The sequence below is a fragment of the Molothrus aeneus genome, chromosome 8 (assembly GCF_037042795.1).
Source record: "Molothrus aeneus isolate 106 chromosome 8, BPBGC_Maene_1.0, whole genome shotgun sequence".
Classification (NCBI taxonomy): Eukaryota; Metazoa; Chordata; class Aves; order Passeriformes; family Icteridae; genus Molothrus; species Molothrus aeneus.
In genome coordinates, this window is record NC_089653.1 from 8,451,632 (window position 1) to 8,469,433 (window position 17,802).

A 17,802-nucleotide genomic window follows, 5' to 3' on the forward strand; every position below is an offset into this window, starting at 1 on the left:
AGGACATGGAAAAGAAACAGAGCAGCTGCTGGTTGGGACCCTCCCCTGTTTCAAAGGAGTTCTTGCTAGTGCTTGGACTCCCATCCTTCCTACCCAGGGTCAGCTGTGTGGCTGTGCCTGCACGAGTGATAAGAAACACAAGAAAAGCTAACAGATACCAAGAGGGTAGCTGGACCCACAGAACAAGAGCTCCAGGAGAATATAGACAAAAGTGATGGGCTGGAAGGAAGAAAGCATAAGCTCTGCAAGGAAAGTAAGGATCTGCTCAGCATCCTGCCTCCCTAACACAGGAAACAGGCTGGCCTGTGACAAAGCATTGGTCACAAGAGAGCTACAGCCCACAAAGCTGGTCTGGTACTCAGATTACTTGAGAGGCCCCAAGGGAACTTATCCTGCCCAACACCAGGGAAGGTAAAGCATTTAGTTATGATGTTCACAGCAGATCCAGGAGCACATGCTGCTTCCAGGAAGCAGGGGAAGGATGGCAGCCATGTACTCCTGATCTCTGCTGGGATGGCAGGGAGTTAAGGACAGAAGCAGACATGGGCTTGTCCTGGGGAACCTAGTGGGTCATACATGCACATAAGTATGCCAAGAAGAGTAGAAGAGATTTCATTATGTAGGGTAGGGTGTTTTCTCATTGGGCAACAAGAAAAAAAGATGAAGAAATAGTCCAGGTAAAAGGTATAGTTATTTAAAGAAAAAAAATGTCACCCATCTTCAACAAGGACTGTGTTCTGCCATGGACCTACATGCCAGACATTACTGAGACCCTCAGCTCAGCCAAGACCCTCTGGGGACTATCAAAATCCAAATGACAAGTAAGGTGTCAATCTCAGCCCTCAGGTCAGGGGCACATGCTGACTCAATGAGACTTGCAAACTGCTCTTGGTGGTTTCATCTCTTCCAAAATCAGGAGCAATCCCTAAAGGTGCTGGCTCAGGAACCTCTTCTCCCTGCCCAAGCAAGAAGGGAGGCTGTAAATCTTGCTAAGATGTGAGAAGATGCCAGGCTGCAGGAAGAGACCTTTTTTCCTACTTCAGCTCAATACCACCAGAGATAATCTCTGCTCTGTCCATGCCCAGAAAGGTACCCTGGTCATAGCTTCAGCCCTAGAGCTGTGCTGGATACACCAGACACACCCCTGATTTTAGTGCTATTGGGATAAAACAAAGGCTAACTACCAGCAAAAAGGGCATAAGGGCTTGTTCAGCAGCTAGTCATTGTTGAAGTCTCAGGTTGATGGCAAAGGGGAAGGAAGTCCCAGACCTAGACAAGGGCTAAATGGCCCAGTTTAGGGAAGGCTCAAAATCCACCTGCTCACCTGGCTGGTTTACCTCTTACTAACACTGAACAAAAAAGCTGCTCCATGGGCTCTGCAGCAGGATCCTCCAGCCTGGGCAGCACAGGCTCAGCCCAGCCCTCTGGCTATGGGAGCTCAGCTACTGCAGACAGGTGGTCTTCAGAAATCTTCAAACACCTGGGCACAGGAATGTGATTCTCTGGGAAGGTGAATTCATGGCTTGTGCCTTGTCAGAGGTGCAAAATCCAGTAAATGACAAAAGGTAAATGACAGATCGCACACGAGGCCTGAGAGCAGAGTAGACAGAACCATCTCCTTGTTTGTGGTCTGGAAGTCCTAGGCTACATCACATAAATACTGCAAAAATAACCCTGCCACTGCAAGGGGAAGGCTTGTAAAGAGAGAATAGACCCTTCCCTGTTTTCATGACAAATGCTTGGCTGAGCCATGCCAGCCGGCTGATCTACACAGAGCAATGGACCTAACATCACAGTTAACACTGGCAGCCAGAGTAAGGGTTCAAGGGAACTGTTGGAAAAGCCCACACCACAAATGTTTTAAGTTTCACCACTGCAGCATTCAGGGCAGAGCAGGCACCTCAGTGGGAGCAGAACCTGGGAAAGTGAGACTGTCACAGCAAGCAGCAGCATCCCCCCTACCCTGCACAACTGTCCACCTCCAGCTGCTGGGAGATTGCTTTCAAAGCCACAGCAATGCATTAGTGCTGAAAAGTGAGGCAGCAGAAAGGGAGTAGAGAGGGCACAGTCCTCTGAAATGCCCCTGAGAAACCTCTTACTGGGCTGAAATTTGTCTCATGATTTTGCCCTGTTTAACATGTTTGACAGGGTATGGCTTTGGTATTGATGGAAAATTACACCAACCAACTTAAGTGAAATAACCAAACAGCCACAGCTCCAATTTAATTCAGGTGCCTTTTATTAGGCTGAAGTACTAAAACTTCTCACAGCAAGCAGTCAAGGCAAAGAACCCCACAAAGAAAGGGCTATGAGCAGGCTCAAATGTAAGGACTGCCATTTGTATCTCTCCCTCACTTTTTTATATTACCTAGTTCCTGCCCAGGACCTGGAGGCCTGTATACATGGGACTGAATTATTTCCCCTCCTGCATCCTAGTCTCTATGCAGCTCTTGCCCACAGTAAGAAATGTTTTCACTGCAAACTCCTCAGGAGTTAACAAAGCAGCAGAATTAATTGAAAAGCAAAAGATATCTTCACCTGGATGCTCTAAACTCTTCCTGGAAAAAGATACTGAGATTTGCCTGTTCTGTTGGGTATGATCCAAAAAAAGCAGGATCATCTGCTACCATCACACTGATGACAGCCAGCCTAGCTGCACCTAGTTTATGGAAGCCAAGACTGTGAAAGCAGGCAGGTATGCAGCTCCAAGAGCAACTTTGTCACTGCAGGAGGATGTTGCACTATAAGCAGGGCCTGCCCAGGGGAATCCCTTGTAAAAACCTAGAGGATACAATACTGTACAAAGCAAACAAAGCACAGGTGGAAATAGGGAAGTTTAACCATCAATCATATCCAGCCCAGTGCTTGGTGGGCTTCTGTGCTCTGGTTTTGGTTTATCACAGACTCTGACTTAACCAGAGTCACCTGGGTAAATTACAGTAACACTGAAACATTTATATTAGCACTATAGCATACTAATGTCAGAGTACACCAATACCAGCATTAGTATTTTAGTATAGAAAACAAAGATAAAGAAAAAAATCCCCTTCAGATAAAAGCATCCCCCGGCAGTCTATATCCCTGAGGGTCTTTTAAAATGTTGTTTGCACACAGACTGAATAGGGTACAGATGGTCTGCTCAAAACAACATACCTTTCTAGCATTTTTCCTTTTACGTATGCATAGCACCCCACTACAAGCACAGAGAATGAAGGAAGCCAAAATCCCCAAAGGACCAAAGGGAACAATCACAGCAGTGATCAGGTCAGCATCAGAATGATTTATACCTTTCACCACATTGGCGCTACTGCTGCCACAAAACACCAGAAGTGATCTGGCTGATCTCTTTTGGACAATGATTGATGTAGTCCCCTAACAGTTCCTAACTTTTGGTACTTTGGACCATCTTCAACATCCTTCCTGTCTCATTAGAGTTATATGGAGGAAGTTCTACAAGCAAGGTAGGAATCTGTGGGCTAGCAGGAGGGCTTGCCAGATGATAGATCACTGCCAGGGAGCCATGATACTAAAGGAAATACTGGTCCATAACAACTTAGAAAAGAAATAAAGATCTGGATCTCAGCTTGTCACAGTATTTGAAACTACACACATCTTCAAGTATTTGAAATTACACACACCTTGAGCTGGGGGATGGTGTCAGACACCACACATCTGCTTCCCCAGCTGGCCCCTCATCATACATTAAATCTGTCTAGGAAGTAAGTGATATTTCCCCCATTCAATATCCACAGGCTTCCTGTTTGCCTTCTGAAAGGAACAGAGATGGTTTGTGACACAGGGTGCTCTGCAATAACAAGTTCTTCTGGACAGCCTTTTTCTCTCGCTTTCAACATGGTTGCAAGACAGAGCAGCTGATGTGAGACTGTGCCCCTTGTGAGTGGTCTGAGGTCTGCCATGTGGAAGCGAGTCAGAACATTATTTGTAATCCCTGGATGAAAAAGAAAGAACAGCTTGGGGCCATTTCCAAATAGTCATGTGAGCCATAGACCTCAAAGTGAGAGCACATGACAGGGCAGAGCGTTATTTGGTCTTAAGAAGAATGTATGACACTCAAGTTATAAGTTCTTCAGACTGCAGAGAAAACTGGGAAGATAAAGGTGCACCAAACCTTAGGGAAGCAGTTAAGAGAAATGGGGAGGAAAAGAATCGTCCCATTAACTGCCTTGTCATTTCAGCTTCTTTCTGCAGAGATGCAGCACATTTAAAGAAAAGTTATTAAACACCCCAGAACGTTGTGAAATCTTGTGTAGAAAGCTATGGGGACTGATAAAGTCCTGACAGACAAGTCTGATCACATTTGACAGAGTTACAGGAGTAGAGAAGCTAGGGGTGAGTCTTCTCTTCAATGAAACAATTTACGCCCTCACGTAAAAGAAACCCTCAACCAAACCAAAGAGCTTCTGGCTCTGAGCCCGCCAGAGGAATGAGACCTGGCTGAGCTGCCGTAAACAGAGGTTGAAGAGGGTTGCATAGGAAGAGGAGGCAGAACAGGAGATGGAAGATACTCCTGAGATGTAATCTTCTAAAGGAAGATGAAGCAAGTTACACAAAAGCGCTCTGAACGCGTGCCCGTGCCAAGGCTCTAGTCCTGCGCATTGAAGCAGATGCTGAACTCGCGCCTCGCTGGAGCAAGCCGGGCTGCACACTCGCTTCCTGGTCCGGGCAGAGCCGGGACCAGGCTGACAGCCGAGACTGCAAACCGAGTCCCTGTCCCCGTCTCCCCGGCCGGGCAGAGCTCAGGTGCCATCAGCCCAGCCCAGCTCTACAGCGCTCACCCGGAGCGCAGCTGGCAGCCCCCGCCCGCGGCCACCCCGAGCCCCCGCCCGCGCATCGCACCGACCCCGCAGGCACGCCGCGGGGCCAAAGACCCTCCTTGCACGGCAGCCGGGCAGGACACGACAGCGGGGCAAGACACGGCAGCCCGGCAGGACACGGCAGTGGGACAGCGCCGCCGCTGCGGAGCCGAGCGGCCCCGCCGGGGGACACGCCGGCCGCAGCTCCTCCGGGCCGGCCGCCCCCGCCCTTCCGCCGCGGTGCCGGCACCCACCTGCAGCGAGTCCCGGCGGAGCGCGGCCCGAGCGAGAGGCGCGGCGGTGCGGGAAGTGGGAGGGAGGAGAGGGAGGAAGGGAGGGATGCAGCCGCCACCCGCCCGCCTTCCCCTTTCAAGCCGGCGGGCGCAGGTGGGGCCGGGAGGCGAAGCCCCGGCCCACGGGCCGCGCCCCGGGCCGAGCCGAGCCGAGCCCGGGGCTGTGGCACGAAGGCGGGGCGAGGGAGGGACGCGGTGGGCACAGAGAGCCGCACCCGCTGCCCCGGCAGCTCGACGGGCAGCGGGACAGCGCTGCAGTTTGTGCCTCCAGCCAGGCCAGTGCATCTGATCGCCCTCAGAGCATCGCTCCAGTGACCGCTGCCCGGACACGCCCAGGGCCAGAACCCCCTTGAGAGGAGGGCAATCAGAACACGATAGTCAGGACAGCAAAAGGGAAAGGGCGGTGCACAGGGGAATCGGGATGTGAGGGACACTGTTCAGCACATACCAGACGGAGATGTCCTGTTGGTCCAGTTCCAGCACTAATAACAGCCGTAGCTGCACCACTGTTGCACAGGGAAACCAGGCCTCTACACCAGGACAGCAATAGAGCAGAGATGCAGGCTAAGTATGTCTAGCAGCTGCAAAATCTTGTGAAAGGACCAGTTTTTCCCAGGATTGTCAAGCATGTCACTTTGAGAGTCTTACAAACCATTTCCCACCCCAATGCTTGTTGCACTTGCTCAGCCAGGTGCTGATCTCCAGCAAGGCTAATGACATTCTTTGCATGCTGTGTTAGAACTTCAGACAGCATGACATCTTCTCCTACAGCATCATGTTCAAGGTGGAAGGCTGTGGCAAAGTGTGTCGGTTACAGAGGAAGACGGAGCCCAATGCACGTGGTGCATCATCCCACCCTTTGCAGAGAACCACAGTGCAAGAGGTAAAATTGAGCATTACAGCACTCAAGATCTCCACAAGGCTAGTTTCTTTTCCTTTTCCTTGCACACACAGAGGAAGAAATCTAAGGGGACACAAATCAGTTATTTTAACTAGATCTATACAGGGTTTTTCAGTTATGCCTATTCTTTCTTTTTTCTATATGCTGGTGCTTATATGGCCAACTACCATACAGCTGATTTGGCAGCAATATTTGAGAAGACCTGACGAGATTTTCTGATAGGAAGGGACTTGTGCAGCTGCAGTTTTTGATATAAGCTTCTACCATCTTACCCAAATTTCTCAGTCACTCACCAGCCAGCTGCTGATAACATGTAACAGACCTTTTACTTCTGAAGGTCTGTTACATGTCCACAATCATTTAAGTAAGATGACAAGAAGTAGTTGTAGACAGATGTAGAGACAGTGCTGTTATCCCCAAACACTGGTACCCTCCCTTTTCCCACCCACTATCCCATATCTTTAACTACCAGATCCACTCAGACTACAAAGGCAGCAATCTTTATTTTCTGACACATTAAATTCTCACATTTTATACTTTTTTAAAAACCTCAAAGCATAAAAGTATTTTCAAATGTAAGTTCCAGATAAAGAGAAAAAAGAGGGCAAATGACAAGAAAGATGATGTTCAAATCCCCATGCAGAAAATACTCTTTCCCACCTTCCTTTGGCCTCTAACCTTTACTTTCTTGTAATAACCATGGTCTCCTGGGCCCCTCTGCACTGTAGCCTTGAATCCAGGCCCCAGTGATTGTGCAAGCTGTGGGGGGGGAAGTCCTGAAAAACGCTCACTGGAAAAAGTTGCCACTCATGAACATGGGGGTGGCTCATCAAGTCTCATCCCAACCCTCAATTAGGTGACACTGCTTTGCACACAAACGCAGCTTCCTGTAACAAGGCTCTTCTCATTGGCACCCTTTGGGGAGGGAATGGAAACATGGAAATCAGGCCCCGCACTACCTCTCAGTGGCTGGCAGCTTCATCACGTGGGGTAAGCATATTTCACAGCCCACTACTCCATTTCCCAAACATGCACCACCACTATTCACCTCATACTGGCTGTGAGCTCAACCTACTGCTCCTCAAACTAGTTAACCCACCTAAGAGGGGGAATATTTTCTATCAGATGCAAGCTGCACCAAAGTAAGGAAGCAGTCACACAACTGAATGAATGCAAGCCCACCCCTCAGTACACCATTATACTGTCAATTGCTCATGAAATCTCAGTTAAGGCTGCAAATTTCTCAACTTCTTTGTGGCTGCCCATACTGAACATACACTTTTAGCTCGTACTTCAAACCTTACAGCACCAGGGTTTGCCCTAGCGCTGGGGGGAAACTGGCGTTTTACTTCTTGAGAAGGATTTAACAGATGGAAAACAGATCAAAGACCAAGTGATCTAACTCAGAAATTTAAGGCATTAATGATACATTCACCTTGACTCCTAACAAGCTCCAGCTCACACTGCTGGCAGTAAATGCAAGCTGGCACATTTTATGTTCAGACAGAAGAAGGAGTAATGCCACTGCAGCCAGAGCCTCTGAAACAGTAACACTGCTTATCCACCTCTGCCTTTTTCTAAGAGACCTTAATCTCCTCGGTCTCCTTTTCCCTTCCCATCAAGTGAAACTTCACAACCCCCATGCAGTCAAGTTTCTGTACAACTTCACTCCCCAGCTACACTAATGGAAGTGTTATTAGGAGTGCCACAGCAGTACTGTAGACCTTGGTCTTTCTGACAATAGCCCCCACCTTGCAACTGCAATCGATACTGTTACTCTCAATTAATAAACCATGTTTAGAGAGTGCTTCTCCAAGTACTCTGGTTAGTGGCCTCCACAGGAGTGCAAGGAGGAGGAAAGCGGGTATTTATTGCAAGGTGAAACCACAAAACAAAAGAGAAAAGGAACCCTGTCACACTACAAGGGTAAACTTGAAATGTCAAGTGGGGTTGGGGATTACAGCCAGAGCGCTCAAATCAGTTGTTCTTACAGTAACTAGTCAGAGGCAAGTGACAATACTTGCCTTTTCAAAGGTTTGAGAGTTAAACTGGCTGGAAAATAAATGGGAAGTTAAAATACAGGACAATGATTTCTCTTGCTTCTAGTAGATGGGCAGGAAATCGAAAGTAAAAATCACTGCCAGCCTTTCAAAATAAGACTGTAGGAAAATGTAAGTCTTGGCAGCCACCCTAATGGTGCCAATAACACCAGCTTAAGGATGGTTTCAAATTAGGAGACTAAAAATTAGAAATAAAACAGGGAAACATCCAAACATTCTCCCACATTCCTACACTGGAGCTGCCTGCCCCACAAGGGCCATGGGGAGGTAGCATTCCAGGCAGGTTTGACACCCACAATGTCCATATGCCCATCCCAGGTGTTCTGGTGAGCAGATGGTTTATGAACTCCAACATTCTCAGTCACTTTCAAACTTGACGGAATTGACTTGGGTTGATATAGTGCCCCCACGGTAGCTGCCTCGCTTTTTCTTTGTTTTCTCATGACGGAAAGATTTGCCTTTAGTGTATTTCAGGATGTTGTTAGCTTTCTCACCCCAGTCGCCAGCTGCTCCTTTCTGTGAGGAATGGAGGGGGGGAAAAGAAATTCAAGTCAGTACCCAAGAGAGTGAGGGCAATGCTCTGCACTTCCCCGTACCCAGCAAAGCCCAGCACATTGGCACAAGAGCTGATACCGCTCTCCCATGCGCCTCCTGGTGGAAGAAGCTCTCACCAAAACCACTCCCCAGAAGCACACCGAGGCTGCTCTACAGTCATGTACTTCCAGAGACCAAGTGTTACCACTCCGGCACCACCTAGCCCTACCTTTGCTTCAAATGAGTTATCAGCCACACGGGCATCCACCTCAATCTCTTCTTCCCTTACGCGACGGAATGGAGAGGATGGCTGTTGAAAAAAAAAAAGAGAAACAGTAGTCACATACAATGTTCCTTTAGTAACAACCTCCTTTCTTGCCCTGCAAATACAGAACCCTATTCACATCACCTCAATCTTTAAGTGTTTCTCAGATTCATCATTCTTTCCCCACTTCAGATCAGACAGCTCAGGAGTGCTCCTGTGCAAGTATAGCAAATCAGCTTTTGCCAGAATAATATGTTATGTGCACTCCCTAGGGTTCTCGAGAGGTTAGAGTACTTAAGGAGACAGCAAAAATACAAATAATCCTGTGGGCCCAACCACCCAGAAAAACCCCTACTTGTTCAGAAGGCAGAGATGCCTTTTCAGCCAGCTGCCACAGTCCACCCTCACTCACCCGTTTCACCTTGGGAACTGTGTGTGGTGTTTTGGCTTTGATCTTTGCTTTTTTACTGTGTGGTGTTTCTGGCTCCTGAACATCTTCCCTCTTCTGTTTCTTCCCGACTGTGCCTGTTAGATGTACAGCAGCAGAACTTTAAAGGCAGTGTTGGGAGAAGTAATGGCTTCTGTTCCCCAGAAAGCAAACCCAATGTTGACACAGGTGTGAGAACTTGTGCGTGCATTACTTCACCCAGAAAACAGACTGCTGTACCAGACACTAAAAAATTCTGAGTCAGCAAGGACCTCCCCATCCTATCCTAATGGATAAAATTTTATGCAATAGGGTAGCCCTATATGAATGATTTTGCATACTTGACAGAGTTCTGTTAGCCAAAATTTGCCAGATTTTGGATTCATACCATAGGCACTTGCACACATTACTAGTGTATCATTAGTTGTTTCCCTTCTGGAGGGGTAAAGATTGAGATTGTGCACTGGGGCATCAACTGTGGTGTCCCACTGCACAGAGACAAGGTCCTCCAGCAGTCTGCTTTGCTGTCACTAAACCATGTGCATGCACAGATGGCAACCGGCAACAACTACACAGACATGTACTTCACATTACCACAAACTTCGCTGTCAGCAGCTATGCAATGCAGACAAAGAAGATCCCACCAAATTCAAAACTAGCCCTTCCCTCTTACTACTACACCAAATGCCACAAAACGACAGAGATTAGAATGAGTATTGTTTCAGAAAGTCTTCCATTCATGCTTAGCTCAGTAACACTGCCTGACAGACCCACTTCCCACACTGCTGGTAATACCTCCATTGACTTTTCCACTCTCTTCTTCAGAGCTGCTTTCACTGCTACTACTGCTGCCACCAGCTGGCTTAGACTTCGTGCTGTTTGCAGCTACTGCAGATGCTTTTGCTTTCTCTGTGGAGGCAGGGGCTTTAGAACCATTCTGCACCCCCTTCACTGCCTTTTTGAGCTTCCCATCCTCTTCACTGGAACTGTCTGATGAGCTGCTGCTACTACTAGAAGCAGCTGCCTTCTTCCCCACAGCTGCTCTTGCTGCCCCTGTAGATTTGGTGGCTGGTTTCCCTGCTGGCTTTTCTTCTTCACTGCTTGAGCTATCAGAGTCAGATGTGTCTGCTTTGGGAGCTGGAGTAGAAGGTTTGGACAGTGGCTTAGCCACTTTGCCAGCTGATTTAGCTGGAGGGCCTTTCCTCTTCTTCTTCTCATCCTCAGAACTGCTAGAGCTGCTATCTGAATCAGAGCTACTTTGTGCTTTCTTTGTGGCAGCTGGTGACTTCTTTGCTGCAGGGGTTGCTGCTTTAGTTGTGGGCTTCACAGGAGCTGCCTTCTTGTCAGAACTATCAGAATCTAGAATGGAAAGAAAAAGAGCAATCAAGGCTAAGTCTCATTCCTTTAACACAAGGCTAGCATTCAGATTCAGTGTTGATACAAAGTACACTTCATCATCTGCTTGAAACAACATTGCAATGGGTATTCCTGTCCAACTGCACCATCAGACCCTGCCCAGAAACAGAAAGGTCTGAACAAGAACAACATGCAGGTAGAAATTCTTCTTCTCTCCCATCCCAGTACCTGAGCTGTCTGAGGAAGAACTGGAGTCTTTCTTTGCTTGTCCAGGCTTGACAACTACTTTTGCTGGCTTGGAAGTATTCTTTATCACAGGTTGTTTAGCAGGGAGCTTATTCCCTACCTTCTTTTTATCATCTTCAGAGCTAGAATCTAAAAAAAACAAAAAAAAAAAGTTTTCAAGTTAATAGGCTTCATGTGCAAGTTACTTTAGTGGTAACATGTATGTAATTTATGGGTAAGTGAAAAGCAAAATGGCTTGTGGCTCAAGGCTGAGCCACTAGGTAACTGGCAAGCATCTGATGAACACCTGAACAGTCAAGGGACAGCATTCATTTTTCATACATCTTCTTTGCTGGGAGAAAGTGGAAACAGAAATTCTCTTAAGCTGTACACTAATGCATGCACAAGGAAGTAAATATTTGGAGAATGTAAGAGAAGAGGTACTGAATAAAGAACTTTTAGAGAAAGTACCAGTATCATTAAACCTGGGGAGAAGAAACATTGAAAAAAGAATCTATGTGGTAAGGGTCAGAAAAACCATATAAAAAATTAAGAGATAAAGTTGACAAAGCATACAAAGTGAGGCAGCAACACACAGTATCTCCTTTTAGCTAATTCTTCTATCAGATGAGATAGCAGCAGTTGAAAATGGAGACTCTTGAGTACAAATACACCTTTGTTTGTGCTACATGGATCTGGAATACTAAACCTGATCTATTCCAGTATTTCTGAACACTTTAGCAACAGCAATCAAAAACTTGACAACTAAGTAACAAAACCAGAAACACAGAACAGCTGACACTCACTGGAGTGTCACACAACCTAATGCTAGGTCTAGCTGTCTGCAGACAGACTGGCAGCTGCTACCCAGTCTCTGCCATGCCACCAGAGATGCTGAGACATGCCACAGGAGCATCCCGAACTCAGAGGGAAACTGTAGCACATAGGGAACTTACATGGGAAATACCAAACCTCAAACCTGGTTGACACAAGAGACAAAGTACACTGCTCCCCTTTCTAGGGTCACATCAGAAGAAGGGAGGCATCTTCTAAGTCTAGTTTGAACTTCATATGGTGATTACATTTTTATTTAAGATACTTCTCCAAATACAATGGAATAACAAACCCCAAAAATCTCAAGACACAGATGCTCAAGAACAGTTTAACTATTAAATGTCTGTGAGAAACCTGATTGACAATTCCCTGCCCTTTCCATCCAGCAATATGGAGACTTTTCTACACTTGCCAATGGTCTTGTCTCATGGTCACACTCCCCCTTGAATAGCAGGCTGCTGGTTTTCAATTTTATATCTTGCTAGTCATGAAGACTCTGGAGCTTTTAAGCTCATACACTAAGGCTCTTAGATACACCACTATGGAGCAACTTGGCCAGTAAAAGTATTAACACAAAAGAATCAGAACTTGATTTCTTGAATTACCTGAGTCGCTGTCAGAACTGGATTCAGCCTTCTTGGCAGTCACAGCTTTCTTCTGGGGAGCAGGGGTTGTTTTAGCTACTACTGCTTTGCCTGCAAAAGCAAGTTTAAAATTAATAAGCCACATCCACACCAAACCTTTGTCCCAAGATCCAAACCTGAGCAGGAGTGAAAAAGCTCCATTCTCAGTACACCAGCCACTCAGCCAGCCTACTGGAAGCCATGCAAGAACTTGGCTTATTCCCACTAAACTAGATCCCAATGACTTTTCAAATCAGCATGTGCAAATGCAACCTCACCACAGTTCAGATCCACAAGTTGTACACAGCACTGTTTGGAATGCCTTCAAATTACTCAGAAACTTCCAGAAGAGCAAATAGCAACATAGAGCAAAGACAAATGGCTTTTTCAAGGAAGCCGAGACCTTGCAAAAACCTTGTTGGCACAATGTAGTACTTCCCCTTCACCCTCTCCTCACAACATACCTGCCTTTGAGGGGACCTGCTCTGCCTCATCACTACTGTCTGAAGAATCACTGCTCTCAGCCTTCTTTGCAGGAGCTTTAGCAAGGCCCTTCTTTGTCTTTGTCTGTGTTCCTTGAGGAGGTGGTACAGCACTGTATGGACCTATGAAGAGAAACACAGTATTCTGCATGATAAGAGAAACACAGATGCCTGCATGATAATGTGAGCAGCACAAGGTGTTTGTTATAGTTAGAATAAAGCACTTTTGCTATTCACTTCCATTTATTCCCCTTCTGTAGCTACATTCCAACATCAGCTTCTAATTTGAAAGATCATACCCACCCCATTGCTACCTCCTTGTTTCTACTGAGTTTAACTCTCCTGGGGTTCAGCTGACCCAACCATCTCTGCAGAAGTTTTCTCTGCACTTTTAGAAGAACAGGAGCTTGTCAGCAAACTTTTACAGAAAAAAAAAAATCAGATATGTCAATTTTTCATTGTTTTCATTTATTGTCTTCTCAAATAATCTGGTTAGAGAGCCAGACTGACCTTGGATGATTGACCCTCTACTCAGATCAGCTCTCTACTGGAAGCCTAAAGGCATTATACCACACTGATCAGAGGCTATTTAACCCATCAGCTGGACTGCAACTGAATGGCCCTGGATACTTCACAAAAAAACCCCCTATTTAGTATTTTTTACGCACCAGATTTTGGTTTTTGTTTTGCAGGTGGCTTTTCATCATCTGAGCTGTCAGATGAGTCCTCACTGCTGGAACTTTCATTGGCACGTTTGGTTTTCCCCGGACATGCTTGAGTGGCTGCAGGTTTTGGCAGAGGTGATTTCTTGGGAACAGCCTTATCAAAAGAAATATTCATTAAAAAAGGAAATTTCAGAAATCTTGTGGGGACAATTGGATCTTGTTTAATTCCATGGCTTACTTCAGAGCAAATACTCAAGACAAAGGAAAGAAGATTAACAGAGATTCTCAAATACAAATTTTAAGAAACACATGAGTATCATTATCTTTCTAGCTCCTCTGCTATTGTTTTCTGCTCCATGAACCCCTAATGATGAATTCCTCTGGACAAAAGGGCAGAGGACTGACTGAAATTTACCAACTGCCACATGATTAAAAACAACTATGATTATTCTTGTGTTGCAGGAAACATTTTTAAACACTTGCTAGTAGAAAACTCAAAGTAACAGCTAAACATGAAAGAGTCAGGCCAAAGCAACTTTATATAATCCAAAGCAACTTTATATAATGAGACACAACATGGTTAGGACACAAGATGTTCTCCTCTAAAGGAAGGAGCAGAGAAAGCAGTAAGGAGGTATTAGGGAAGAAAGCAGTACATGGAGAGATGCTAGAACACATAATCCCAGCAGATGAAGGAGAAGCAGGTGTAAGAGTTCTATTGAGCACAGCACGTGTAGTCTGTGCCTGCAAGATAATACCCAGTGTTACTAGACTTCTACACTGTTCATGAAGTTTTTCATAGTCTAATTTACCTTTTTTGGTGCAGCCTTTTCCTCATCAGAATCTTCACTGCTGCTGCTTTCTGCTTTTCCATTGACAACTTTGGTGGCTGCCTGGGCAGCTTTACTTCCTTTTGAGATAAGTAAAAAGGCACATTGCAAAACATACTATGTAGATGAGGGATAATAACATTGAGCATTGAGTATCTCAGAGAAAAAAGAACCACAGAAGCCGACAAAGCAGATTAAGTAGTATTGCTTTTGCAGTAGTACTGCAAGACTTTTGATTATCCTACTGCAACCTTAGAGAAACTTTTCTGGAAACTGTGTCTTCTAGCTCATAGGAAGTTCCAAAACTAAAGGCTTAGTAAAGATCTTCCCTGCTTTTTGAGGGGAAGACAATGGCAAATACAAACAGTTATTCAAACAGTGTGGTGCTCAGGACCAGATGTTTTATTTGCATTCAGTTCTACACCTCTATGTCAGAAGAAACTAGACTGGAGTAGAATGGCAGTGAAAGCAGATTTTCGGACTGCTCTGTCAATACCTATGTCTTTGCATGTAGGTGCAGCCCCCAGCACTCCTCCCCTGCTTTTTTGATTTTGCACTTCACTCATGATACACAATAACAGGTACCTGATTTAGGTGTTGCTGGTTTTGGTGGTTGCTTCTTTGGTGCTCCTTCATCCGAGCTGCTTGAATCAGAACTGGAACTCTCTGCTTTCTTCTGAGGCTGGATTTTGGTTCCAGCTGGCTTCACAACAGGTTTTGCACCTTTCTAAACAACAGCAGGAAAAACTGATTAACCCTCAAAGTCATGTAAAGTTGGACATATACACAGAGTGTAGAAACAGCTGTCTTTCACAGGAGTTACCATTTAGATTTGAAAACACCACTCTGCTTAGTGGTCAGAGTCTGAAAATCCTGAGATAACAGTTTTGCTCTAGAAAACCTCCCAGAAATGCATTGGAAGCCTCCTGTGCACATCAGTCTTCAGTTTTGCCTCCTCAAAATGGGGCAGCTCTGAGGCTGGCACTGTTCTCTTCCCTCTACAGATCACACTAGCTTGAAGACTGAAAATACTGACTGGGCAACTCTAGCTGGTCTCCTCTAGTGTACAATGTTATCACTCTTCCTCCCCTGACATCATTCTTCCTTGCCTCCACTTCAAGACCATGACTGCAGCAAGAAAAAGCAAAGAGAAGATTCTCTTTTTACATAAAGACACACATATATACATATAAAGATCAAACTTATAGACCCGAATCTTTCTTTGCAAAGAAGGCAGTCTTAGGATAAAAAGCAAGGACCAGATCTGGATATGAAACAAAGGTGCAGGACAAAAAAAAATAATTTTTCCTGGGACCAGTTCAAATTGCACTACAGAAATGTCCTTTTGCATTGTATCTGCAGCAGCATGGGCACTTCATAGTTCAGGACTAGTGAGCCCAATATCTCATACAATTCTGTTGGTTAAATTTGCTATTATTCATCACTGTCAAACATGCATTAAGTAGCTGCTGGAAAGAAAAGCCAACCTTTGCTGGCTTCTTCTCCTCCTCCGAGTCTGAATCATCACTGGAGTCCTCACTGCTGCTCTCTGCTGTCTTGGCTGCAGGAGCTGCTTTTGCTTTGGGCACAGCTGATGCTTTAGCTGCAAATAAGGGACAGCATATATTGATGACAAGTTAATTGACAATTGTCACATACCTATATCCCACACTAGTGGGTATTAGGGCTAAAGGATATATTAAGGTCATCAAACCATGACTGAAGTTCATAACACTGACTTTGTTTCTCGAGCAGTGCGTGGCAGACGGCTCCAAAACGGGTAAGCAAAAAGATAAAACCATTCTAGACTTTAGCTTTGTCACACACAAATTTAAGTGCAGACTTCTACCACCAAAAATGACAGCCCACAAAGAGCGAGCACCCCTCAAACTGAGATAATATTAGCTGGGTCTGCACAACTTCCAGCTTAAAGAAGCCTGCTGAACAAGTACAGGTGCTTGCAAAGAGAACCACTGCAATGTCGCGTTAAGGTTCCAGACGCCTAAATGTATTTTGGCCAACTCCACTTCCTGTTTACTGATTGCTTTTTAGTAATGTGGAGCAAAAAACAAAAAACAAAAAAAAAAAAAAAAAAAAAAACCAAAAAACTTTTGTCTTATATTTACAACTATCCTTATCAAATAAAAATCAGATCTAAGTTCAAATTCAGCTTTAGGATAGGCCAAGTTGAAGACATATTTTCTTTCTGTGTCTCTCCCTCTCCTCATTTATTCTTTCCCTCCTGCAAATCTACTGCTAGACACACACAACCTTGTGTACAGTGATTAATGAAAGCTACAAGAACAGTTGCAGACAAAATAGAAAAATACTGCTCACCACACAGCAAAGTGCAGCACAGGGATGTATTTTTTGGTAGCACTAGTACACGAGCTCTAAAGGAAAAAGGGTAGCAACCTCACACAAGCAGCAGGTGAGTACGGATGCCTGGCTCTTCTCTGGAATAGCTAAAACCTTCCATGGGACACAAACTGCTGTGCCTAAATTTTAACAAGATACAGAGATCACCTTTAACTAAAATGACGCTATCTTCCATGCCATGGGTAAAAGACCTGCCAAAACCGAGATCAGTCAATACAAGCCTAATCCCTGATAGCTACTGAAAGGCCTCCCATGAGCTGCTAAAGCTGAGCTCTAAACGCACGTGAGAAGCCAGGGCCAAACACAGCCCCGGTGTGCACCAGGGCCGCGCACAAACCTACCAAGCTTCTTGGCCGGGGGTTTCTCATCCTCCTCGCTGGAGCTGTCACTGCTGCTGGCCGACGGCTTCCTCTTGGCCTGGGCGCCATTCGGGACCAGCTTTCTCTTCTTGGCCGCTGGAGACCTGCGGGAGAAAGGCTGAGCGGGGACTGGGGGCCACGGGCCGGGCGGAGGGCCCCGCACCGCGAGGGCACTTACCGCAGCCAGTAGGTGAAGATGTCCAGCAGCGAGGCCGCGTTGGGGTCCTGCTCCTTCTAAAGCGAGAGAGGCCGAATTAGTCAGTCAGTCAGTCAGTCGGTCGGTCAGTCGCTGATCCCCCGCCCGCTCCCCGTTGCCCGCTCCCCGTTGCCCGCTCCCCGTTGCCCGCTCCCCGTTGCCCGCTCCCCGCTCACCGCCGCCGCCTCCCTGGCGAAGGCGCGGGCCGCGCCCTGGCAGCCACTCTCGCGCAGGAACGCGAGCACGAGGGGGAACAGGTCGCTGGGCACCGCACGCCGCTCCGCCATGATGCGTACGCTGACACGTGCTGCGCGCGCACGCGCTAACGCCTGCGTGCGTGCCTACGTATATGCGTGCGTGCGTGCGCGCGCGCGCCGCCGCGGCCCCGCCCCTGCCGCTGCCAAATTGCCCGCGCGGCGCCGCTCCGGGGCGCTCTGGCGGCGTGGGCTGGGAGTGGGAGGCTGCCCTTCTGGCCTGAGGGCATGGGCAGGGAGCTGCTCGGTGTTGGTACCTGCGCCAAGGCAACGCACAGTGCCGAAAGGCTGCCTGTGGGGCAAAG

The 17,802-nt window shown here is 46.7% G+C and overlaps 1 protein-coding gene across 2 annotated transcripts; it reads right to left on the reverse strand.

The window, feature by feature from the left end:
• Positions 1 to 6,492: 6,492 nt before the first annotated feature.
• NOLC1 (nucleolar and coiled-body phosphoprotein 1) lies at positions 6,493 to 17,532 on the reverse strand. 2 transcript variants are annotated; one of them, XM_066554986.1, is made up of 14 exons: positions 17,420 to 17,532; positions 17,226 to 17,278; positions 17,030 to 17,151; positions 15,797 to 15,912; positions 14,895 to 15,036; positions 14,292 to 14,389; positions 13,483 to 13,633; positions 12,797 to 12,937; positions 12,315 to 12,404; positions 10,879 to 11,025; positions 10,090 to 10,653; positions 9,280 to 9,392; positions 8,832 to 8,912; positions 6,493 to 8,584 (listed from the first exon to the last, which is right to left on the reverse strand). In XM_066554986.1, the coding sequence occupies exons 1-14, from the start codon at positions 17,528 to 17,530 to the stop codon at positions 8,426 to 8,428; spliced, it is 2,088 nt and encodes a 695-aa protein (XP_066411083.1). In that variant the 5' UTR covers positions 17,531 to 17,532; the 3' UTR covers positions 6,493 to 8,425. The 2 variants fall into 2 exon arrangements, with proteins under 2 accessions (XP_066411083.1, XP_066411082.1); XM_066554985.1 differs by having other exon boundaries at positions 17,226 to 17,281.
• Between the last annotated feature and the right edge of the window lie 270 nt (positions 17,533 to 17,802).